Source organism: Cryptomeria japonica, chromosome 1 (genome assembly GCF_030272615.1).
Source record: "Cryptomeria japonica chromosome 1, Sugi_1.0, whole genome shotgun sequence".
In the NCBI taxonomy this organism is placed as follows: domain Eukaryota; kingdom Viridiplantae; phylum Streptophyta; class Pinopsida; order Cupressales; family Cupressaceae; genus Cryptomeria; species Cryptomeria japonica.
Window position 1 is genome coordinate 686377809 of NC_081405.1, and position 25863 is coordinate 686403671.

General features: G+C 33.9%; 1 protein-coding gene across 2 annotated transcripts; it reads right to left on the minus strand.

The window, feature by feature from the left end:
* Positions 1-2792: 2792 nt before the first annotated feature.
* LOC131072496 (bidirectional sugar transporter SWEET2b) lies at positions 2793-9772 on the minus strand. Of its 2 annotated transcripts, XR_009112695.2 has the most exons (7): positions 9375-9772; positions 5455-5491; positions 5075-5291; positions 4241-4399; positions 3648-3767; positions 3345-3515; positions 2793-3168 (listed from the first exon to the last, which is right to left on the minus strand). XR_009112695.2 is itself a non-coding variant. In XM_058008659.2 (6 exons), exons 1-6 carry the CDS (start codon positions 9415-9417, stop codon positions 3399-3401), a joined length of 693 nt encoding a protein of 230 aa, XP_057864642.1. In that variant the 5' UTR covers positions 9418-9770; the 3' UTR covers positions 2793-3398. The 2 variants fall into 2 exon arrangements, 1 of the variants encoding a protein (XP_057864642.1); XM_058008659.2 differs by having other exon boundaries at positions 2793-3515; positions 9375-9770.
* Between the last annotated feature and the right edge of the window lie 16091 nt (positions 9773-25863).

Below are 25863 nucleotides of genomic sequence, written 5' to 3' on the forward strand. Positions count from 1 at the left end.
TATTACTCAGCTTCCCAAGGTTGGTCCCATGGTTCTCTATCTTACAATGTCCCTCAAACCAATGTTTTTGCTCTCAGATCACTGAGCAAAATGGTTTAAGGATGACAAATGCAAGAACGAGGGATGCTTTGATAGATCTTAGAATGAAATGCATCCTAAGCTATGCATGATTCTAGAAATGCAATAAACTAGATGATAAGATGACAAGGTTAGTATAAATACTATCCTAACATGATATATTAGTCTATGATTGAAGCTAATGATAAAGAAAATATTCTAAACATGCATATTTAGACTAATTTCTAATTTAAAAGAGGCTAAATGATGAGCATAAAAATGATATGAAAGCTTGAATGTATTTGAGCATAAGTATGATACTACAAATTTGGAGGATGATTCAAAATAGAGGAATGAGAGCTCTATTTATAGCAAAAACAGGGCAATGGATGGTCAAGGGTTGAGTTTGAAAGTTGGGGATCCATATTTGCCATTTGCACCAATGAAATGGTGACAAGTGTCAACATAGGGTTGGGTTGAGAGAAGGGTTTGGAAGCATTAAATGCCTGAGAAGACCTTAGGGTTATCTATTGGGTAAGGGTCAAGCTTAAGTTAGGATTACCCACTGGATTAAGAGTTAATCCAAGGATAAACCTTTGTACAAATGATTAAGAGATAATCATGGTCAAAGCTTTAAAGGCTTGACCATGCCATATAATGCCATTCAATGAAATTTTGGGCATGTTTGATGAGATATTAATGTCTATATTCATATTGGGTATGTTGGGCATGTGTTGGTGAACTTTCTGGATTGATTATTTCGATGTTCAATCTATAACAACGTGTTTTCAGTCCATTAACAGATCCGTACTAGTCTTCCAATCATCTATTTCAAGATATAATATTGTTATTCTCAAAGTTGGGTGAGTTTCCTTTACATTGGTCATTGCATTGGGTATTTTAAGAGTAAACTCATATTAACAATTGTATCAGCAACCAACCTTCTTACCATGATGTTTATGATGCCTATGTGCTAACTTTTAATGCTACAAATGGTCTTACCGCTAGAAGCAATTGTTTACATGTGCTCAATATTGTTAACACTGGAAAGTAGTACCGCCAATGAATTGATTTGGTTCATTTTGTTGATATTTAACCCATTGAACAAGTGGTTTCTTGTAATCACCCACCCACTGGATAAACAGGAGGAGCTTGTTATTTAATTTCAATTATTTAAACTTTCACACTTAGAAGTGGATGTGCGCGGATGTGCCCCTAAGCTTAGTTTATTTTTTTGATACTTACCACACTGAACAAGTGCTTCTTTAATTACCACCACTAGACAAGTGGAAGGAGCTTGTTGTTTACTTTCAATTATTTAAGCTTTCCCACTTAAAAGTGGATGTGCCCCCAAGCTTTCCCGTGAAAGTGGATATGCCATTGTAATTCCCGCTAAATAAGAATGTTTACTTTCCTCCAGTTTTGTAACGCATCCCACCAAATAAGTGGTATTGGTCCACTGACAGTCTAATGCTTTCATTCAATAGTTGATTTCAATTTGGTTGCAAAGTTGAACACTATATGCTTTCACCATGCCCTTTGCGAGCACTAGGTGATCAGAAAGTGGAAAGGAAATTGTTGTGTTTCATTTCAATTTAAAAGCTAACCAGTTTTTTTTTTAAAATAGGGTGTTTTTTCAGACCTTCAATCCTTTTGCTTGGATGTACATATAATGGCAAAGAATCTTCTAGACATCCACGCTTGAGTGGCCAAAAATTAACGAGCTCATTACTATGTTGTAGTTGGTGAATGGGGTTCTTTGTTTCAAGCAACATGAGGAGGCATTTTTAGCATCAAATCCCCGTGACACAAATGTCTATGTGAAAAGCAAGCATTCCATGAGGCCTTTTGTTCTAAATGTGGACTCTTCTCATGGTTGCAAGAGGGTGATGGTGGTTGGGCCATTTCATCCTTTTCCTCACCTTTGGTGTTCCCTTGGTTTCTCTAAGGGCGAGCTTATGAAATCCTTTTGGGCAGTCTTTGTTTCTATATTGTTGTTTGTTGCTTCTTGAGCCACTACACTTTCTAATGTTTTTGTCCAGTTGGACATCTTGCCCTTTTATTAGTTTTGTTGTATTTTGCTTGTTTCTGAATAATTGAGGCCCTCCGCATTATTCCAACTTATGTTATTTAAAAAAATAGCTAACTATCAAGCAGACCTTGTATTTCAGCTAATCCACTTTGTTAACAAAAAAAATTTTACTAATAAATTCAGATTTGATATGCTGAGGTAAAAAGCTAACAATAGTGATTGAATAAGAAACCTTAATAAACCTAGGCATTTATTTGTGCTATTATCGTCCAAAGCTACCTTTGCATTCCAAACAATCAATAATATCGCAGAGAATTTTTACAAATTTCATTTTAAATCAACTTTACAAGCAATTGAGTCCAATTTCAAACAGTGTTCAGCAGTTCTCAAGTGTAACCCGTGATTGCAACCTAAAAATCTTCTTGTTTTTTCAATCATCGATAAAAGTTTTTATGAGGGACGTTCATTCTGTGAAATAAGAACTTAAACTGTATATCAGCGCTTTCATGGAGGACGTAGAGAAATATCGGGAATCCACATGATTGTCCAAAAGATCTTCATATAAACTTGCTTTTGGTGGATGGATCTCTATGGCAAAATTTAACCATTAATCAAATATCTACATGCCTTATGAGCTCCATTATTACCAACATTGGCTCAATATGAATATCATTTTTTTTTTCAGTAGCATTTAATTCCATGGTAACAAAAGCTCTGTTATATTTACTGTTAATTGCAATTTTAAGTAATAACATGAAAGTTCTAATGAGCGATTGAGAAGCTTAAATACACTCAAAATAACATTACTGAGCTTGGGTTTTCAGTCTGGAAATCTGATTTTTGGACAGAAAAAACCTTTCAAAAAGACCTAAATCTTTCTGTGAGTAATTATCAAAAGAATTGCTACATTTGGTTTGTTGATTGGACTGGAGTCTGTTAGATGAAAATTTTGAATGAACATATACAGCTTAAGCAACACCATAAACAATAGCACCTCTCTATGATCATATTCCAGCTAGTAAGTCCTAGTTGATAGAAGGCCTCCAAACACCTTCATGCTATCAAAATGACATATAAACCTGGAATAATGGATGACAGAGTGTAATCATAATGATGGATCACAGAGTGTGAATCAAAACATTGATGCAAAAAGCATCCACGCAGTTACTACAAGAATGATGGATCACGAGTGTGATCCAAAACATTGATGCAAAAAGCATCCACATGGTTACTACAAGCATTCTCAATCACTTACATGGACTCTCGAAATATCACGTCTCTTAATGACAGTAATTTATTGTAGAAAATCTTAGACCCTTGAGCTTAGCAATGGTTGTGTGTCACAGCTTCTCCTACTAACTCCACTATAATGGAAGTATAGAACCAACTGTATGATTCCCAGGAAGCTCCCAATCCCATTGGGGACCTACAAAAGGGAGGAGATATCCAATGTTCATAAAACAGATTGTCACAGTAAATCATTAGATGGCCAACAAGCATTTCAATTAAGGCAAAATTTTGTCATGTAAATGAATAGAAGGTTGAGGAAAATACTCACTGAAACAAAAGGATCACGGCCAATAATGCCATATGCAAAGAAGGATGTGCTCATCAAAAATGTTGAAAGAGAAAGATAAAATGGCATGTACTCCACACTGTTTGTCTGAACTACCAGCCTCTGCACATTGACAGGAAAAGATATTTGTTACACATTCAAGAGAATTAAAACCATAAGTTCATTTTCAACCAGGCCTTGGATACTATCCATAATTTTTTCCAGAATCAACTTCGCGAGGGGTTTTTTACTTCTTCAAAGAGTTTAACCATTTAATGCTGATGACTGTTTCACTTAAAGAAAAAATTCAATGGAACTTATTTTCATTGGTGATTGATAACCATTTCTTAAATTTACTTCAGTATAACAACACGTGAAAGTGACCATAAATAAAGATCATCTCATCAGATATTTCAAATTTTCAAGATCGCATTCTATAGACATATCAAGGTAAGTTTCCTTTCTTTAAGAATACAAACCCTCTAGGCTCTAACATAGGGTCTTTAAACTAATAATCAAACAAAAACAGAGTCATGAATCCAAACAGACAAAAAGTTCTGGAAGAGTAAAGATGTCTGATACCCAGAGGTTCGTACAATGATAGATAATGGTGATGCAAACATGCAAACAAGAGACACTACGCTGAGGCATCCAATAAACATCATACGCAGTGGCTGCTTCATGAACTCATATGAAACCATGGCAATCGCTATAAATATACACAGAACCAATAACAGCATTGCTACTGTTTTAACCTGTCAATTGAAAAAGGCAAAAATGATAATCAGTTGTTACATTTTTTTTATTACACATGTTCAAACCACTAAAATGAAATTAATATTTTTTATCAAAGGAGAGCCTCGGTGTTTTGGGAATGACAAAATGCATATACATTTTGCACCATATGGATTCGCTCGTTAACTGCTTTACTAAAATCATGTTCTAAAGTTATAAAAATCTTTCAAAGATAAGAATAAGATAATCAAGTGTCGAAATTGCCATAATGTAATCATCAAAAAATGCAGAACTCAAATAAGAATTGATAATCATACATAATTACTGCATATGTAAGTAGGTGTCCAAATGCAATGCATATCATGTATAACATGCTTTGTGTAATACTTCACATAATACTCTGTAGGAATGGATCCTATCATGGATAATATGCAGTCCCCTTTTTTTCTAGGGGATGGAGGTAAGGACAAACAGGAACCGAAAAAGAGGACACCTGAAAATACTCCTAAAGTCCTAGAAATGACATTTGAATAGGAAAGTACATCCTAGAAATGATATTTGAGTAGTGAAATTAACACAGGAACATGTATAGGGGAAAAGGGACAGAGACCAAGAGGCTGGGATGCATCAAGTTACAACAATACGAAATGAATTGAGATGAATGAGAAAACAGATCACAAAATAAAAAAACATACCTGTGCTTCCTTCTTAGAATATGCAATATAGATGCAGATGTAGAAGAGTTGAAAAATTGCTCCTGTCCCATTGACCGTGGTTAATAGAACATTGTCATCGGATACAATGGGAAGACCATACCAAGTGCAAATCAAACAATTCAAGAGAGCAAAGATATACGGCAGCCCCGAAAATTGTTCAGTTGACTTATGCCTCCTCACTTTGACAAATGTAGGTCTGCAACCGCAATAAATACATTTTGTTAAGCAAGAAATCAAGAGTATTTTACCAGACCCTTTGAGCCATCCATGATCATAGGTAGAATGGACAGGAGTATTGGAAATTCACTTTATATTTCTCTTTCAAACAAGTAAAGCAGGGTAGAAAGAGGTAAGCTTACATTGGGGACAAGAAGAGCACTAGCGCAAACAAATTGCCTGTACATAGGACAAAAAATTATTCAGTATCAAATTAAAAAGGAAGCAGATTTTCTCATTAAACCAATAATTAACATGCATCATCTCAAAGAAAGAGAAAAATGTGTGTGTGTGCGTGTGTGCATGTGCATGTGTGAGAGAGCACAAATTTTGAACAGAATTTATTCTGTAGATTCCTCTAATGCCATTATGCCAAGTTAAAATAAAGTCTGAAATTTTCAAGTCTTTGATGATCTGACAATGGATAAAATTCAGTTTAGTAAAATTTATTTGACCTAAGTAGAAATTCTTAACAGAGTTCGATGCAAATATGTAAGTTCATTAATTAATAAGCAACCGAATTGATAAAATTCATCTGCCACTTAAGTGACCTGATCCACTTACGATGCAAACATCTAAATCGGAAACGTATGCTCAACATTGATGATTCTGGTAACTAGTTAGATAGCCAAACATTGCGTTGGCTTTAAAGTTTGGTCTTAAATTTAAGTTTTATCAACGCTATTGAGCTTCACAATTTCCCTTAAACCCCAGACATTATTAAAAGTTTAAGATGCTATATTATATTGTACAGATAGTAATGGATACACAAATAAAAGTTAAGCAAATTCTAGCAAGTTTGAAGTCAACAGAATAGTAGATCATACCTTCAGTATTTGCTCCATACTATTCACCTTCATTGGGTGCTTACTAATTACTCATCTCATATCATGAGGTGCTGTATAAATGTAAACCATAAAGCAATCCTTGAGAAAGGATTGAAGTCCTTAAAGCCTAAAAAAAGTGTTTGTAATGGATTGAATTTTGGTTTTTACTTTTGATAACCGATGAGGGTTTCATGTTTGCATTAACTCCACATTATCATGGAAGCATAAGTCCACCATGATATGAGACAAGTTTTGTTGTGCATACCAATAGGCAAAAACTTGGCAGACATTAAAAATGCTGGATTCGCTATTGCAACATCCATTTATAAAACTTTGAATATGAAGAATGATTCTCCCTATAGAAGAAAGTAATTCTAAAAAATGTTCCAAAACAACACTTAAAAGTTACAAAAAGTTCAACTGAAAAAAAAAAAAAGTTACAAAAAGTTCACAACCTTTTCCCTGATTAGGACTTAAATAGATATATGAAAAAGTAAATTTTGGATTTACCAAAAAATTCAGATAACCATAGGAGACAAATTTGATACTGAGTTTTCATTCAATAATTTCAGATAACCACGGGATAGAAAATTCATTCTGAGTTTTGACACATATGTGGCTTGCCTGTCCTACTCCTTTTTGTGTGCACAGCAAAATCCTTAAAAATTGAGCTCCTCACAGAATGACTGTCAATACCAAAATAAACACATAATTTTTCCATAGTTGGGGAGTAAAAGCCTTCTAATACTTATCAAAAACATTATTTTCTTATAGTTACTGTAAAACAGATTAGACAAATTTTGTTTAGACTTCTAATGTCATGGCCTAGCACAAATGTGTTTCACGTATCTCAATCCCACTTGTATGGGGTACCGTCCTTATGAGTATTCACAGAAGGCTGGACAAAATCAAAATTCACCAGTAAATCAACATAATCTTTTCCTGTCTATGGATGTCATCTAATGCTTAATAGGAGGTGTTTTCTAATAATTTCACAAAACCAAGTGAAACAAATTTGATTCTATGATCTAATCCCTCCATCTGGACATATGCAACTTACGTGTATTACTCCAGCTTGGATGCAGTAGAAAGTCCTTAAAAACATCAGATCAACAGTTAAGGTTGACTCAAATTTACAAGTAAATAATTCTAAGTTCTAAGCTCAGGATCTTAGATGTCTTGCCCCACAGTAAAAAACGTTGCTCCATGGACTTCCAGAATGGGGAGATGAGGGGACCAAGGACCTTGATTTGGGAATGGCAGGGAGATGGCAGCTGGCGGTGACCTGGTGGCAGAGCTCTTAGTGGGATCGAGGGGCAGTGGCTCACATGGGGGTCTGAAAGCAGAACCCCTAATGGCATTGAGTGGTAGCACCCCTCACAAGGTCCACGGTACCTTGATTTGGGAACAGCAGGGAGATGTCAGCTGGTGGGGATCTGGGGGCAGAGCCCTTAGTGGGATTGAGGGGCAGTGCCTCTCATGGGGATCTAGGAGTCGAGGGGTGGAGCACACTCTGCCAAGCCCAAACTAAGGCCTTCAAAACAATATGAATTGAGTTATGAACCTTCGTGGTGCATGTCATTTTCATAATTCTATCACTATGTTTTCTCCAACACCAAGTCCTCACTATTTCTAACCAAATCTTCATTCTTCGGAGAACTAACAGTGAAGCTAAGGAATCTAACTGGTCTAAATGATGAGGGCTAAGCAGCTTTTATAGCTTTTTTTCAGTGTTTAGGGCAAGAGTGGGGCCCATTAGGATATTAGATTAAGGTTAGTTACCCAAAAAAAAATTAAATCACTTTTCAAAAGTGCCAGATGTGGGGGACAACTACATTCTGGGACATGGCTGAGTTTCCTGAGGGTCCTAGGGACATCTTGGCATCCCCTTAATATCCCCATTGGGGGGACGGGGGGGGAGGAGGACGATGCCCTGGAAACATCTCCTCTCTGAGGGAGAGGATCCAGAGACATCTCTAGCCTACTGATGGTGGTGGGGGCATGCACAGGATAAAATTTCTCTGGCATCTGACCATTTTGGGAACACTCCTAGTGAGTTCTCACAGAAGGCCCTGTTTGGTGCTTTGCTGTGGCCTGGACATATATGCTACAAAATATTTACTCCCACTAGGGTGTCAAGTTTCTTAGTGTCAACTCAAATTTACAAGTATTGGTATAAAAACAGAATTTATTTTCTTTATTGATTTAAGGTTATCTTGTTTGCAGTGTACAATTATATCAATTGCTTATAGAATCAACTGCAAAGACATATCTCTCTACTGTATCCATCTTCAAAGGTTGGAAGATTGAACCCAATGCTTCCAAATTTTTCAGTGAATAGCCAAATGGCATTATGAATCTTCCAGCCTTCAAATCCCAGAGCAAGGGCCAAACTTAACAGGAGACACTGACACTGAAAAAACTTTTTAGAATCCAACTTAGCACATAAGCCCTTTTTGTCTCTTGGACTCCGTTTTTCAATTACTACTTGGTAAGTTAATAACTCTCTTAAAGTTTTAGCATCAATAAAGCTGGTGTGTAAATCATGGCGTGGTGTCTTGTGAGCCTGCCGTTAAAGTTGATCTGTATTCTTTTCGATCATGAAAAAAACGGAAACCAATCAAATGGGCCTAATTGTGAGAAAGTTAGAAACTTAAATAAACATACTTTATATTGAAATGATAATAAATTGGATAGAAGTAGTTCCCATTGCTGTGGAATGTTCCATCCCACCTCTTGCATGACATAAATTGATGGAGGTTTCACCATTCAAACTGGATTAGATTCATTGCATCGGTTAATCAAAGCAAAAAATTCCCAAAATCTCTAATATCTAGTAAAATAAGATCAAGTTGGGAAAGTTATATGTTCAATAGATAATATTTCAGCCATAACTGCAAAGTCTGTGCCTGTTCAAAAATCTCAAAATACAAAAGAAGGCGTTTCGCCGTTAATTTTTCAAAAAACTCGAAATCAACGCAACAAGACCCTCCGATCTTTCGTAGCAGGCAACATTTAGAAAAACTATCGGCCTTATCCATTTGATTTTTCTCTTTGAATTTTCTTCAAATGTTAAAATCCAGGCAACATAAGACATAAATGAAAACTCTGAAACATATACAAATCAAACACCTAAATTTTAGTATCTACCAATGCCTGTCATGTCATGAAGACAATAACAACCCGAAAACATAACAAAATATGATGGAAACTAATCGAGAGTGTTATGTGGGTACCTGCGATTCCGGCTGCAAAATGCCAAGTCCCTTCAGAAGCCATCAAAAGAAAGAAAAAATTCCTCTCTTCACCCTACCCAAAAGCAGAGCAATCAACGCTTATATATTCAGCATAGAATACTGCCTCGTTTTGCTCATGTAAAATTGGCATACTACTCTGATCTCTACCGATCGAGAAATGTTGCATTTAACTATATCATCATGTGCATTCCGACAATTTGATAAAGGTATGGTCGTGGGCCGCATTGCATACCCAAACCCTCCTTTGTTTTTGTCGACTGGTTTATCGTGAGCGCTACCGACATGGATAGATGTGCGCAGTTAGATTCGGATCGCCAGTTGTAGTTTATGCAACGAACTTTGACTTCAACTGATGGTAAAAGGAAACGTATCAATATAGGTATTTAACAAAATTGCAGTCGAAATTCTTCCCTACTTAAATGATGGGTATATGGCGCAAGTTGTTAATTATATCATTAAAAAATTCGGAATGTTTCATGAAGTCTTCTCTGACAGAGCATAAGCTTAGAAAATGGTTAGATGTTAAGATGAGGAAATTAAAAAAAAAATTAAGCAAACTTAATATTAAATCGATTATTATGGAATCAGATGGAGGGATGACGATCTAACATTTCAAATTTAAAATGTAATTCATTAGGTGATTGATTTGGTTTTTAGTTGATCATAATGCAAAGAAAAGATTCTTAGAAGATCAAGAAAAATCATAACAACATAATTTTAGATCTTATAATCATATTTAAAATTACTAAAGATATATTAATAAAATCAATCAAAATGCAAAGAAAAGATTCTTAGAAAATCAAGAAAAATCATAACAATAGAATTTTAGATCTTATAATCATATTTAAAATTATTTAAGATATATTAATAAAATCATTAAAGTCATTAAATACACAATTTAAAATAAGATATTGCAACTAACTCAAGCTCTAAAACAAGAAGTAGTGAAAAGAAAGTGTGAGTTAAAAAGAGAAACGAATTACAAAGATTTCTAGACATGCATGACAATTTCTATAAAGAAGAAGAAGAAATTGTGAAAATTTTGATAAGATTTTATTTTCCTTCTTACTGCTATCAATCTTTATGCTTGTTGTGAGTTCTTACTCTTGTTACATTTATTTGTTCAAATTATTACAAAGGTTTTCACCCTTTAATCAAAAACAAAAATGCAATTTACAGAATATATATATATAACATATTTTTTTTTAAGTAACATATGAATAAATAAAATAATTCTAAAAGTTATTTAAATAAAATAAAATAATTATAATAGCTTTTCAAATAAAATGAAATAATTTTTCAACAAGTTTAAAGTAGAATAAAATAAGTCTTGATAAAATAATTCAAGGTTCATATATCTGGACATGTTTATTAAAAAATAAATAACAAAAAATTAAAAAATAATTATAGTTTTTCAAAAATAAAATAATGTAACTCTTAAAGAATATAAATAAAGTAAGCAATTTTCATTCATGGGAAGAAATGGGATAATCCGATTAAAAAAGGTAGGGCAATGGCAATTCGAAAACCATGGGATAATGGTTGGGAAAAAGTAAATTTTGATGGGGCTTTTAGGGGGAACCCGTGCCTTTTTGGTGTTAAGTGCATATTTAAAAATCATGTCGATTTTGTGATTGTGCTACATTGAAAAAGGAATTAGTTGGCACTAACAATGAGGTAGAATTTCAAACAATTTTACTGAGCTTAAAAACGGGTTTCAGAGTAGAAGTGAAGAAATTAATAATTGAAGGGGATTGTTGGCCAACAATCAATGCCTTGCATAGAGGAAGTTGCCCAAATTGGAAACTCAATAACATTATCTATTGATGTCTGATTTGTTGTTAAAGTTTGAATCCTTCCAAATAAAATATGTGTATAGGGAAGTGAATGTTGTGGCTAACAAACTTGCCAATTTGGCAGTTGATGAAGAAACCATGTTACAAGTTGGTGCGGAGGAGAACATGTGGAAGTTATGCCAAGTGATATTTGTGGTCGTGAAATTATGAAGCACTTGAAATTCATTTTATGAGTTTGTTACAATTCTCTTATTTCGTCTAGATTCGATTGTGTATGCAATTTTTTTATCATCCTACAATTCATTTTATGAGTTTGTTAAATCCTAAACTCTCTTCAAACTGCCACATCATTTTATGAATGTGTACATCGTTTAGTTGAAATAATGTTTTGGACAATGATATTTCTTATTGTCTTTGAAGTTATGGATTCTATAGTGTGCCCATCAACTAAGGTGAGACAAATTATATTTAGAGGTGAGATCATGGAGTTGTTTATGAAGAAAGTCTTCAAAAACAAAACATGGTATGGTATTGCATGTAGTGAGAATGGTACTAGGGGACACATTCAAACTATAGCTCACAAAATCCACGTAAACTCGAATATCACTTCAATGTTCATAATAGTATTGTTGGATCATGGTGAAGAGAAGGAATGTATTAGGCAAGTTATAGAAGTGTTAATTAAGCCAAAATGACGTGGTGGTTTGAAGAAAATTAGGATGATCTGTTGTGTTGGGTTTGGGATTCCATCCAAGCCTAGGCCCTTAGTTGGTCATTCTCTCTAATTGCAATGGGCCATGGGTTGTACATTTATCATCAAATCAATTGATGATAAAGACAAAGACACAAGCAAAAGGTGAAATGGGGGTTGGAGTTCTTGGAAGCTCTTGTTAAAATTATTGATGGAATGGATTGGTCCTTTGCCATGGGTTTAGAGGACTCTATTCTAGTGGAGGAAGATGAGGTAATGGTTGAAGAAAATGGTAAATAGTTATTATTGAAACTCCATACAATTAGATAATAAGATAACTTATCAAAACATGTAAAATATTATATGTTTCAAAGAAATTTCAAGCACTCCTATGGAGTCATCATCTTTATCTCTCTACTTTTCTCCTTTTTAGTTAATATATGGGATACAGCTCCCTAATGTTGATTTCACCAATAAAAAATAAAGTAAATCATCTAAAAAATATTATATTTTTAAAAAATTAAATAAAATAATAAGAATATATTTATAAAAATTATTAATTTAAAATGGTGAAACTGTCGAATACTTGTGACACTAGGGTTTTGGAGAGCATAGCTCTAGGCTTGGTTAATGTTGATTCTAGCCTTATGAATATTCAAAATGGTGTTCCTTGTTAATGTTATTGAAAATCCTAATTTAGGGCATATATAGGAGGTATAGGCTAGTTATTAGGATCCTGTTGAGTATTGTTGAGTATTGAGGCCTTCTTGAAGACTATTGGAGGTATCCCCCTCAAAGTGGATTAGGAGGTTGCCCCGTCAAATTGGCATATTATTATTAAGTATTTTTAGCATAATTCCTATTATATCCATATTGTGCAAATTATTTAATTACACGCAACATGGTGGTAAGGGCCTTGTTATTGACATCCTTCAATAAGGCTTTTGAGAACTCATTAAATAAAATGGAGAATATTAGTTTGACTAGGCTATAGTTAAAAATAGTGTCATAAAGAAAATATTAAATTGGGATTGTCCAATTTTATGTCAATGTGTCCTCCCCAAGCTTATTAAATAGTTAGAGGTAGTTTATTCCCCTTTATCTCAATAAGATAAGTTACTATTTCCAAATGAATACAAAAGAATTCTTCTTCCAATAATAGCATGCATCAAGTGTTGAGACCAAACATTATAAGAAGTTTGTGGAGATTCTCACAATATGAATTGCCTACAAAATTATTTAATGAAGAGGAATGAGGTGTATAAACAAATCTTCAAAATCCTTATTAATAGTTATTAATCAATTGTATTATAAAATGTCTTTCAACATCAATTAAGAAGCTTACTCATCCTAATGATGGATCATATATTATGATCTGAAATGCTCGTCGATTAAGAAGTTTTATTTTCGCATATAATTACTATTTAAATATATCATATATAGTAATAGATATAATCAATGTTTATTTTTCGTATATAATTACTATTTAAATATATCATATATAGCAATAGATATAATTTCCGCAACAAATAAACAAATAGTTTATTTTAGAAAGGACATCCTCTCATTATTTAATTTCAACTTCAACTATCCATCATTACCTATGGAACCCCAATAACATACATTTGACCATATTTATTAATTAATTTGAACATCAAAATCTATTTTCAATTAATGCTACATAGACTCGACTATCCTGCCAAATTCTAAATATAAACGTGTTGAAAGCGATTTAAGTATTCATGCAAGGTCATGTGCTCAAATAGCCGCTGAACGGGATAATAACGGCGTAATCAAAACACGTTCCATAAAGTTGTAAAGTATCTCCCACCAAATATCAAAATTCCTTTTCCCGTTATCAGGATAGTTATCCCGTTTAGTTAACCCACCCCTCACGTGTTTAACGTGTCTCTTTCATGTGGTTACAAGGCACTTGCTCAAACTTATCCACTGACTTATTAAAAAAAATAATCCATAAAATGACGTGTCTTATGGGCAATCATATCAATCTTCATGTGTTAAAAATGATAAAAGTCGTGTAGGTATCTAGTCATTAGTTTTTGTTTTTATTATATATTTAAAAGTATAATATAGATAATAATTTGAGTGATTGATTTTTCTTTTTCTTTTTTAAAGTATATATTTTACTATAATATTTGTATTATTGAAAAGAATAAATGTTTGTATGTTTAATATTACTTCTGCGAAACAATTAACTTTTTAGATTCAAAAGAATTTGTATTTTCTATTGATAATTAAAAAAAATTAAAAATCGATTAATTAATTATTATATGATAAAAGTTTTTCTAATTAAATATCAATAATTAATTTTAGAAAGTACAATTATTAGTTGTTATTATTGATTAATACATTATCTTAGTAAAACAAGATCTAATAAAAATATAATATTAAAAATCTAAGATAAATGAATTATTCTGTATAGATATTTTAAAGACAATTATCTACAAGATGATAAGAGATGAAAAATATAAGATAATACATTAACTAATATAATTATTTTAAAATACATTTATCTTAAAATCATTAAGAGAAAAAGAATGGTTTGAGGACAAATTGTGAATGAATGAATGAATATGAACATTCCAAAAAATCTAACAACTAAAATAAGATAGAATATGTATTTGCTACAAGGGTTAATTAAATGTGGTTGAGAAGAACAACTAGGTAGAATGATGGTGATAATAGAGTTGAAGTAGCTTTGAATGAAGCCTACAAGTTTGTTAATAAGTCAATCATAATGAACTCGTACTAGATTTGGATGACAAGGAAAGGAACCTAGGGAAAAAAGAAAGGATGAGTATGTACACTAAAAAGTTGTAATATCTAAAGATGTTGATCATGGCATGGGATATATTTAGCAAAGAGCAAGAAAGTCACTAAGGGGCCTCCAATGAATAAACAAGTAAAACCCTATAATTTTACCTCCTTGATAATGTTATCAAAGTCATTGTAGGATGCCAAACTCGAGCTACTATTCTATTTTTTAAAGAGGAAATGAAATTTTATAAATGAGCCAAACTGAATTAGGAAAAAGGTTTTGGAATTGAAACCATAAGGGGATTAGAGAAAGGCTATGTCTATTGTATGCTTAAGAACATTAATCATGCTCAAGTAGTTCTATAATATGGAACATGGGTTATTTGAGGACATATATGTCATCTTCAAGCTTGGAACTTTCATTTTCACCTTGAAGTCTCTTCTCACTCATACTACCCTATGTTATAGATTGCCCTAATTAATTCTAGTCTTTCAACCATCTTTGAGAGGTATCATTGCTTAGCTTGGTACGCTAATTTGGTAGACTAGCTTGGCATCATGGCTACCATGAAATGGAAACCTTATGCTTCATTCCTTTAAGAAGCTAAACTCAACCATAGTTGCCTTCATTGGTCTCTTTACAATATATGGAAAGATTACTTTTCTCTTCATACATCTCATAGGGATGGCAAGAGAGGAGTTATAAGAATGTATCCATGGATTGATACTTATTATATTATGATACATCTACACACTTAGTAATACCACATAACATATTTTTGGGGGATTGGATGTCCATACATCTTCCCAATGTGATTGGATTTAAGGTGGATCTTTTAATATGGTAGAGCACCATAAGGATCAAAACTTGTTCAATCACTTTAAACTTAGTAACAAGGAATTCACAATTGGCTATACTGTCACAATTCCTCAAGTGTTGTTGATCCCATTTATGACAACTATAAACAATAAAAATCAAAGACTAAGAAAACCACTAAAGAACGTCAACACATATTTATATAGTATTGTCTTATTAAATAGAATTATACTAATATATAATAATTTTATTATATTATAAAGATTTTCAATACCTATAATAGTATTAATATAATATAAATATATAATACTAAATTATAAAATTCACAATCCTGGTCTTATAAAATTCATTATGAACCTCAATCAAAGACCGATGTTTCTAGAATGAAGAAGAAGAGTAATTTATGGATAGAGAAAAATTATAGTTAGGGCTCATATAGGGTTCAATTATGGTTATGGTTATGGTTATGATTATGGTTATGGTTATGGTAATGATTTGGCATATTTTATATATATTATTTTATTGGGCTATGGTTAAGTTTAAATTATGCTAAGATTGGGTTTGGGGTTAAAGTTAGGCTACAATTAGGGTTATTATTCTAGGATAATGTTTGGGGGTAAGGGTTGAGGTTCAATTTGAATTAGTATTAGGATTAGGGATAGGATTCAATTAGGATTAGGGTTAGTGTAACAATTAAATTATAATTTAATTAGAGAGTTAGTGTTAGGATTCAAAATGGATTAGGGTTTAATAATAAAGCATGGTGTTAAGGTCCTATAACAAATCTTGGTTTCAAGGTTTGGTTTAAGGTTTAATTAGGGTTATAGGTTACATTGGCATAAATATTCAATTATGTTTGGGTTCAATTAGGTTTGTGTTAGGGATAGGGTTAAGGTTAGGTTGGATTCAGGTTTAACATTACTTTAGGGTTAGGGTTCAAGTTCAAGGGTTTAATTATTATAAGGGATAATTTTACATTTAGGTTAGATTCGTAAGGGTTCAATTATAGTTAAGGATAGAGTTCAATTAGGGTTAGAATTAAGGTTATGATTAAATTACACTAGGGTTAGAGTTAAATTGATTTCAATTAGGATTAGGGTTTGGGTTAAATTAGGGTTAGGACTAGACAAGGCTTAGAGTTCAATTAAAATTAGATTTCAATTAGGGTTAGAATTAAGTTTAGGCATAGGGTTCAATTATTGCTAGATTAGGATTTAATTTCTAGGATTAGAGTTAAATTTAAGGTTAGGTTATGGTTTTAAGTTTAGGTTTAAGGTTACGCTACAATTAGGGTTACCATTCTAGAATAATGCTTGGGGTAAGGGTTGGGATTCAATTAGAATCAATGATAGGGTTAGGGCTAGTGTTTAATGAGGAACAAGGCTAGTATTACAATTCATTTAGGGTTTAATTAGTGCTAGAGTTAGTGTTAGGATTCTTTTAGCATTAGGGTTTAAGGATAAAGAAAGTTGTGAGGGTTAAGTTTATACAATAAAGCTTGATTTTAAGGTTAGGGTTAAGATTTAAGTAGGGTTATGATTCAATTACTTTAGGGTTAGGGTTGAATTGTGATTGAAATTTAGTTAGAGTTACAATTCATATTAGGGTTAGGGTTCAATTAGGGTTAGATTAAGGTTCATGTTCTAGAGTTAAGTTTATGGTTCATTAAGGATGGAATTCAATTAGAGGTATTAGGGTTAAGGGTTAAGGTTATAGTTAATTAGATCTAGGGTCTTATTATGATTAGGGTTTGATTATGGTAACACGTTAATTTGTAATTAAAGACCCAAAATTTTAGTGGAGAATAAAGCTGAATCATTCAACATCAACTTCAAACCCATCCAGGTAAGCAAGACTAAATATTAGATTGTAATTATATAAACAATGTATTCATCTTCTTTCTATTGCAGTGTAAGAAATCTTCAAGGGCTAATTGCAGATGATTATGAGCATGATTTCTTTGGATTAAAATAGATTTTGCATGCAATGAATCCAATTCTTCTATTCTTTAAGTGATAGTTGTTGGTAATGTGTTTATCACTCCTTGCAAGGGAAAAAGATATACACTATAGAAATAAAAAATATCGACTAGTTTTACTATCAAAATTTGGTTTCATTGTTGGGGTGAGCTTCATTTAAAATAAAGTAGAAACTTACTCTTCTTTTCTAGGATAACATGAACCTTATATGAGCCCTAACTATAATTTTAATGTATCCAAAGATTACTTTAGGGGCGAATATTCATCGATGGTGAATTTTTCACGTCGGCAACTTGGGAAATGGCGAATATTTTATACCGACTGGGGATGGCCATGTCGCCAGAACATTATCAATTTCCGTCAAATTCACGGCCCGATCGCCATATGTTTTGTGTAATTAAATGTTTCTATGTGAGGATTTTGCCAATACAATATACGGTGGACACATGGTAAATTTAATTTTTTCACCTACACTCTCTGAGGTTGCCTTAATAGATGACCATAATTCACCTATAGGTATGTGAATATTTGTTAGCTAGGAGGACCCAATTCGCCCGACATTTTGTCGACGTGTGTCTCCATTCACCCCAACTTTCACCAACTATATTATATTTGCCAATTATTTGGACGACCCATAATCGCCTCAAAAATTACATAAGTCGTGTTATAGTTACGCGGGATTCACGAAATATTTGTATATCATATAAAATTCCTGTGGAATTCGCCATATAAGGATTGGTATAAATACATGCAAATATCAGATCTATCTCTACACAATCTGGTGGATTCTAGGTTATGAATTCTGATCAATAGCGAAGTTATAGACTAAGGAAAATCATTGCTATTGATTGCATTGGCGACTACTAGTGACCTAAAGGTGAGCAATCATATATTTGAATTATTATAATGTTATTTTGAATTTATCTATATTTGTTTGCACTTTTGAGTTCATTTTTATTCAGTGGTGACCCGTTAGTGCCAAGTGGTCAGCCAAGACATTCAGACCTCAGACATCTAGATTGTAGGTCATAGGGCCAATGAAACATATATTATACTTTATAGTCTATTATTGCTTCTTCAACAAATTGATATTTTTTTGGCAGCCTTTATTTTGTTGGAGATGTCGAATAGGAAGAAGGGTAGGAAACCTGAATGTGGGGAAGGCCATGAGAGGCCAACAAAAAGAAGAACGTTGTCTTCGTACTTTGGCTTTGGAAAAGAGTGTGGTGAAAATCAGGAAGGTACATCATCACAAGTACAAGTACAAAATTCGCAACCTACACCATATGTTGAAGACGACGGCGAACCTGATATCTCAGATCAGGATGATCTTGAAAAAGATTATCTGGTAGATGCCCAAGTTAGTCGGAATCATATAATCGACTTGGGTGATAATGCCATTGATGATAATGCATTGAAGGGGAAAAGAAAAGCCAGATCAAAAAAGGATGAACCACAATCAAAAAAGGATCGGGAGTGGGATATGTCAATGAGGAATTTTCAAATTAATTGGGCATCAAAGTATCCATTCATTGAAATAATGGAGAATCCAATTGAAGGCGAGCCTCCAATAGAGTGCAGGTGTAAGATTTGCACTTGGAAACATAACAAGGAAATTAGGTTGCAGCTAAAACTTAACACCATAGAAAAGCATATGGGTAAAGTTTATGAAAAACAAATGATAGACGAGGTTGAAAAATCAGTGATAAGATGGAAAACAAAGGAGGAATGTAAGCATGTGAGGAATGCTGAAGAGTATTATTTTCATGAGAAAATACAGACGAAGCCTGTTGAAGTTAAAGGTTCTATTGAAGCTAGTTTTGGAAAAGCAATGCAAATAGAACAACTGGGAAAAGTTGTTCAATTAAGAGTTGTTTTTTATATTTTGAGCAGAGGGCGTGCTATGACAGATTTCCCATCAATTAGTGGTTTATTGCACTTTTTGAAAGTTCCTAACTATCCTAATAGATACTGGTCAGTAAACAGTGGATGGGAATGGGCAAGTTGTCTTGCTGAGGTTGAAAAAGAAGATGTAAAGGAAAAAAGAAGAGAGTAAAACTTTATTGCATTTTCTTTAGACGAAGTTATGGCAGTACATAATACTTTATGGGTATGCATGTATGTTTATACTGTAGAGAATCATACCCACCAACCTCATCTACTATCTGTTGCTAAAATGAAGGAGAGTGCAACAGCGGAAAATTTATTTCAAGAATATGGAGGTATGGATGACATGACGGTAGCCAAAAAATTGGTTTGTGTTGGATTAGATGGAGCTTCAGTAATGCAAGGTCACAGGAACTGTCTTTGTACAAAGATTGAAACTTCATTTGCACCATACATTACTGCAATTCACTGCATGGCTCACAGAATGAATCTAGCTTTTGGAATTGTGAGCAAGTTTGCTTCGGTAAAAAAAATTGAAATTTTAATCAGAGAGCTCTACTCACACTTCTGTCGAAGTCCCAAGCGATTTATGGAATTTCAACACTTTGCTGATGGAATAATTGATGGGAACAAGCTTCTCAAGGATAATGATACCAGATGGATCTCTTTGGATGGTCCAGCGCATCGAGTTTTTTCAGAATATCCATCCTTGATTGGACTATTTCACACAACTCGCGATGGATCAGATCAACCAAAATTTCCTAACCTTCTTCGGAGGTTAAGTAATCTAGAGACACTCTTAACTTTGGCAGCTCTTCTGCCCATGCTAGAGGAAATGAGGAATATTATGAAGGCTACCCAAAAAAGAGCTTTGTATATTGCAGAATATGCTACGCTGTGTAAGATGACATGCATGACCCTCAACAATCTCTATCGAAATCAACCAACACTATCTGATGAAAAATTTGTTAAGTGGTCGACACTCGCATATTTGAACAATCCTGATAGCTTTTTACAAATCAGTGCAAATGGGTAGGTATGTGCCAATTTATGGGGAGTTGAGATACCAATGCACTTCTATGCCATGGTCGACCCCGAGGAACCAGGAAAGCGCCCCAGGAAGCAACTAGCAAGAGTTACAAGGGAATATTTTGACAAGATTATTGAGACTGCAACTACTTCTGTGAAGAAAATTGCGTATGATCTTTCCTCACAAATTAGAAGTAGATTCCCTCCTAACAACCTACTTGAAGCCATGTCTATTGTGTTTCCTCATTATTGAAGCCTCAACAGTGTAGCTAATTTTCGAAGTAAGCTACTGACTTTGATAAAACAATTTTGCATATCCAAAGAATTGAATGGAGTAACTATAAATGGAATATTAGATGAAACTCGTCTTCGAGAGAAATCATCTCGTTTTGCATACACTATGAGAGAACAATATGGCAAAATGGAGAACCCCCGTGAAGAGGGATCAGTAACAAGGCTTTGGAAATATATAGTTGAGAACGCAGCATTGCATGATTCAATGCAAGAATATTTGAAGCTTGCTGATTTATGTCTTACCATGATATTGGGTTCGGTGGAAGATGAGAGAGTTTTCAGTGCTTTGGGGTTCCTGAAATCAAAGCTAAGAAACAAACTAGACAAAAATTTGGAAACTTGTTTGAGGCTCTATACATCTAGGTATGATGTCCACACTTTTCCTTACGATAGGGCACTGCAAATCTGGAGGTCCAAATGTGAAAGAAGAGGTTTGGGCAACACTTCAAACCAAAGTGCCAATGGGACTATTGACTCTTGTACTGGACCTACTGGTAGCATTGAGATGCAGTTCAACGAAGGTATGTAGACTCAGAGTGAAGAAACCACAGACAAGAATCAAGAAAGCTCTGAATTTAATGAGGATGAATGGCAACTATAAGAGATTGGTATTTATTAATCTTATTACTGTATCTCATCATTCATATTACAAAAGCATATTACTTTTTTCAATTAGAATTTAATATTGATTTGTAATTGTATTTTTCAACTTTCTATTTCCAGATTTAAAATAGCATAATAAAAAACCATAATGTGTATATTGATACAGAGATGTTTATTGTTTATTTTAACATGTTTGAATTTCAAATCTATGTGATACATTTCAGAACCATATGATACAATTCATTCAATAGTAATACACACATCGAGAACTTAGATTTTCATTAATTATTTCAAAATATAGCCATATGACACAATTCATTCAATAGTAATACATTTCAGAACCATGTCTGGTAATAAAATATAGCCATATGATACAATTCATTCAATAGTAATACATTTCAGAACCATGTCTGGTAATGTAACATGTCAAGAACTTAGATTTTCATTAATTCTTTCAAAATATAGCCATATGATACAATTCATTCAATAGTAATACACCAATCTGTGTGATTCTCCATGCAAAAGTCAATACAAAGTTTCAGAACCCTTTGCAAATGACCCTGAATTCCCTTTTATAGAAACAAGGGAGCAACAACAGCTTCAGGTCGAATTGCAACATGTGAAGACTCAACATCAAAATCACAAACTCAGCACAAATTTACATGGCCATCACAGGCTGGATTAGCAATTTAACAACTGCTACATGTCTGATGTCTCATGTTCAAAAAACAAAGTTCAAAATTAAATATTAATTCACGCCATGAGAAATTAAATATAGATAATAGCAGTGCCCAAAACCTAGTAATCGGAAATAGAGAAATGTAGAAATGTTAAAGCTTAGGAGAATTTGAGAATACAAATTTACAGGCTGAAGTTTTGCATTGTGCATCATAGATTCATAGGCTGGATTAGCAATTTAGCAATAGCAAGTGCTGGTTTTTTCCTATTCATAAAATAGAGTTATTTCAAGTGATGCCAAATTCCAAACAGAAAAAACATAAAACCTTGAAATTAAGAGTAAAAGAAGAAAATTGTGCAATACATACTATGATTCTTAAGATTTATGTGCCAGTTTTTGTAGTGTGCTCCACTCTTCGTTTGATGGAAGGTCAACATTCTGTAAACTTTGGAAAGTCAACTGCAACTTCGTCAACAATCCATATTAGAAGATTGACTTGACATCACTGTTTCATCCAATACCGAATTTAGAGTTGTAAATGGTTGGATGAATTCTATGAAGCAAGTCTAAATCAGACTTTATTTTTATCTCCATGCTTTTTTTGTAAGCTTCTTTTCCAATGAATTTATTTGATGGGTCAACGGTCTTAGGCAAACCAAGTTTAATCATATTAGTTTTATTTTCTTGCAACTTCAATATCTTTTTGCCACATTTTTCCATAACTTCTGATGTTTTCCTTAGTTTCTGGCATTTTTGAATGATAGATGATGTCTTAACTGTGGCATCAATGTGGCTCTTAATTCCCTTGGATGCCAAGTAGTTTTCACTAGTACTGTAGACTACATGCAGAATCTATTTTGTCATATCCTCTTTTGAATAAACATGTATGCTCTTCTCAAAGTGCCCTTTGATTTTCATATAAATTACTCTCAGACTTTCATTCAGTTCAAACCATTCACACAACTTGTCACTCCTCTGCATTATTTGCCGCCAAATGTTTTCTTGTATATACTTTATTGTATTTTTCATATTACCTTTCAATCTATCCTCCAAAGTTTTAATTTTATCATTTGCATTGTGCAGGTCTTCTTTCATTTGTGTACATTTTTTTCTCTCTTCCTCTACTTCCTCTTGCAAATGTTTTTATTTTTCCTTCTCACGATCCAATAGGTCCTGTGTTTTTCTTATTTTGGCAGCAATAGACTCATAACTTTTGTATAATTTTTGAAAACTGGCCCTTTCCTCATCAATTTTTTTACTGCTTTTAGCCAATTTTTCTCTCAAGTCCTTCAATTCTGCATCCATCTTATCCCGCTCTGCAATTTCTACTGTAGACCCCGAATTTTTTATCCTTTTCTGTAATTCATTGCACTTGTTATCTACTGCTTTCCTCTTTGATTTTTTCGTTTGTCAGGTCTGCCTGTAACTTTTCTATTTGTTTCTCCACTTTATTTTTTTCGCTCTCTACCTTTAGCAGTGAAGTGTAGACCACTTCATTAGTCCTTTTTGACACACTAATTTTGTCCACATTATGTACTTTGGAAAAATCCATTTGGAGGGTACTAACTTGAAATTCAAAGGGATCTATTTGACTATGTGGTGGATTTTTATCTTTAGTTGGGGGCATAACAACCATGAACTCCATCATATCTTTGTGTGGGTCATATGTTGGAAATACCCTGTTCCTTGTAGGTTGTTCATCTAAAACTTCAGTCAGGGCAACCCTATGAAATGCTCTCTTTTTTTCTTTATTTGCATTTGTTGTGCGTTCAAATTTTTCATAGTAATCATGAAATTGAAAATATGGGCTTGCTGAAGCAATTGAATGTTTGAAAGGTGACATAGGAATAACAGAGCCTCCAGTTCCACTTATGCATGTGGTTTTAACTAATGCATTACTAGGATTACCAACAACCTTTCCTGATCCTGTCCCACTGACACTTTCATGTGTAGTTTTCATAATCTTTTGAGGTGTGTGATCTGAAGCTGCAAATGATTGATTTGTAGTGTCAGGGGCACTTGATATAGGATTCTAAATAGTATGAGATTGAGTATCTACCACTAGTGGCCTCTTGCGAGAGATATTTTGTTGTAGCCCTTGTCCAACACCAAGACAACTAGTATCAGTAGTAGTACCCATGCCAACCCCACCAATCACAATGACACTTGACTGAACAATAATAGGAATACTATTCCCAGATTCCCCACCAGTGGCAGTGACACTTGATTCACCACCAATGGGAATACCATGATGTGGTGGTGGTTGTGGATTTGAACCTGAAACAAATGTAGGTGGACCCTGAGGGTAATGAGTAGTACCTTTCCGTGATGAATCTGAAGAATCAAGTCCAATGACTGGTTTAACAGAAGCTTTTGGTTTTGAATTTGATGGAAGTTGTACCTCAAGTGGATACCAAATGCCTTCTCCTTTGGGACCTAGACCACCACCTTCAAAACCCATTTTTTCCACAATGTTTGCCCCTTTTCTATATTTTTCTCTCATGGACTCATTGACTCCACCTAATATTTTAGGGATTGTAGTAGTTGTTGGAGTGGGTTCAACCTCATACTCATCATCATCTTCACTCCCGTCATATGTTGTTGTGGGATGCTCCATATTTCACAATTTGCTAAACTCTTCATCCTCGTCGATGGTCTCAAATTCTACACTGGTCTTTGGTTCACCAAGATTCTTCCTCATAGTCCAAAAATCATTTATTTTGGTTTGAGTCCAATAACTCTCTTTACATTCTTGCAGAATTGATTTGGGAATAGATTTGTCAGATGGACTAGTAGATTTTTGGTAGAAATTATAGGACCTCCTATTTTGGATGCCCTGGCCATCCTTTGGTGTCCTTTGTGTGTGCAATGCCATAATTTGTGATGACATTTCTACTGTTGAAATGTTATCGTCAGCGACAATTTTCTCCATCTCTTTTTTTACCTCATCCCAGGAGTCCATGTTTCTAAGTTTTTCTAGCAATAGTTTACTTTCATGTTGACATAACGCTGAAGAGTTCCCATTTTTCTTAAGCCTTGCTTGAACTACACCGATTGGATCATACTACCAGAGACCCTCATCACCAAAGCTAAAAACTGTCAAAAAATCATGTGTCACATTGAATGCTTTTCTCTCAAATGTGAACCCTCTACATGAGAAAGGCAAGGAAGGAAATATGCTCTTCTTTTGCTGACCATGGAAGTGCCTATCTGTGCTCTCCAACTGTCGTACATATTACAATGCAAATACCCTCTCTGTCACATGTATTGGAAGTCTGTATGGTTTTACTGTTGATCCGTAAAACCTTAACACGGTGTATTCTTCCATGAAGAACCAGTCAGCCAATTGTATTTGACTTCCGAGTTGAATGGAATCTCTACAAGACACAGACAATCTAGGCATTGGAGTGCTGGTAACTTCATATACATTGGTGCCAAAAAGAAGTCTACAAAATGGTTGCAGTTCTTTCTGTTATCATGCATCCTTATCTTTGGTGTCCATTCATATGTTGGACACTCTGTTTTGTTTCGAGTTTTCTCATCAATCTTATAGTTCACAATTTGAAGATTGTTGGTCTCGAATATTGCACGATACTTGGATAGAAGGAGATAACACAAGTAGGATGAGAACCTAAATGTCTTACAGGAACCTTTTTTTATCATTAGTAATTGTTTTTGCATGGATTGAACAATGTGCTCAATAAAATTATATCTTACTGGCTAACCTACACAATGGATCCTAAAAATCATTTCAAGAAGGCTTGCACCCACTTCCCTATCATTTTCCAATCCCAAGCAAAACGACAGCAAGAAAATAGTATCCCCAACCCATGGAACAAAAATATTAGAATCATAAGGAGGCTTATGATTCTAATCCAACTGAGTACCACGCTTTATTAGAGCTTTGATAAATGA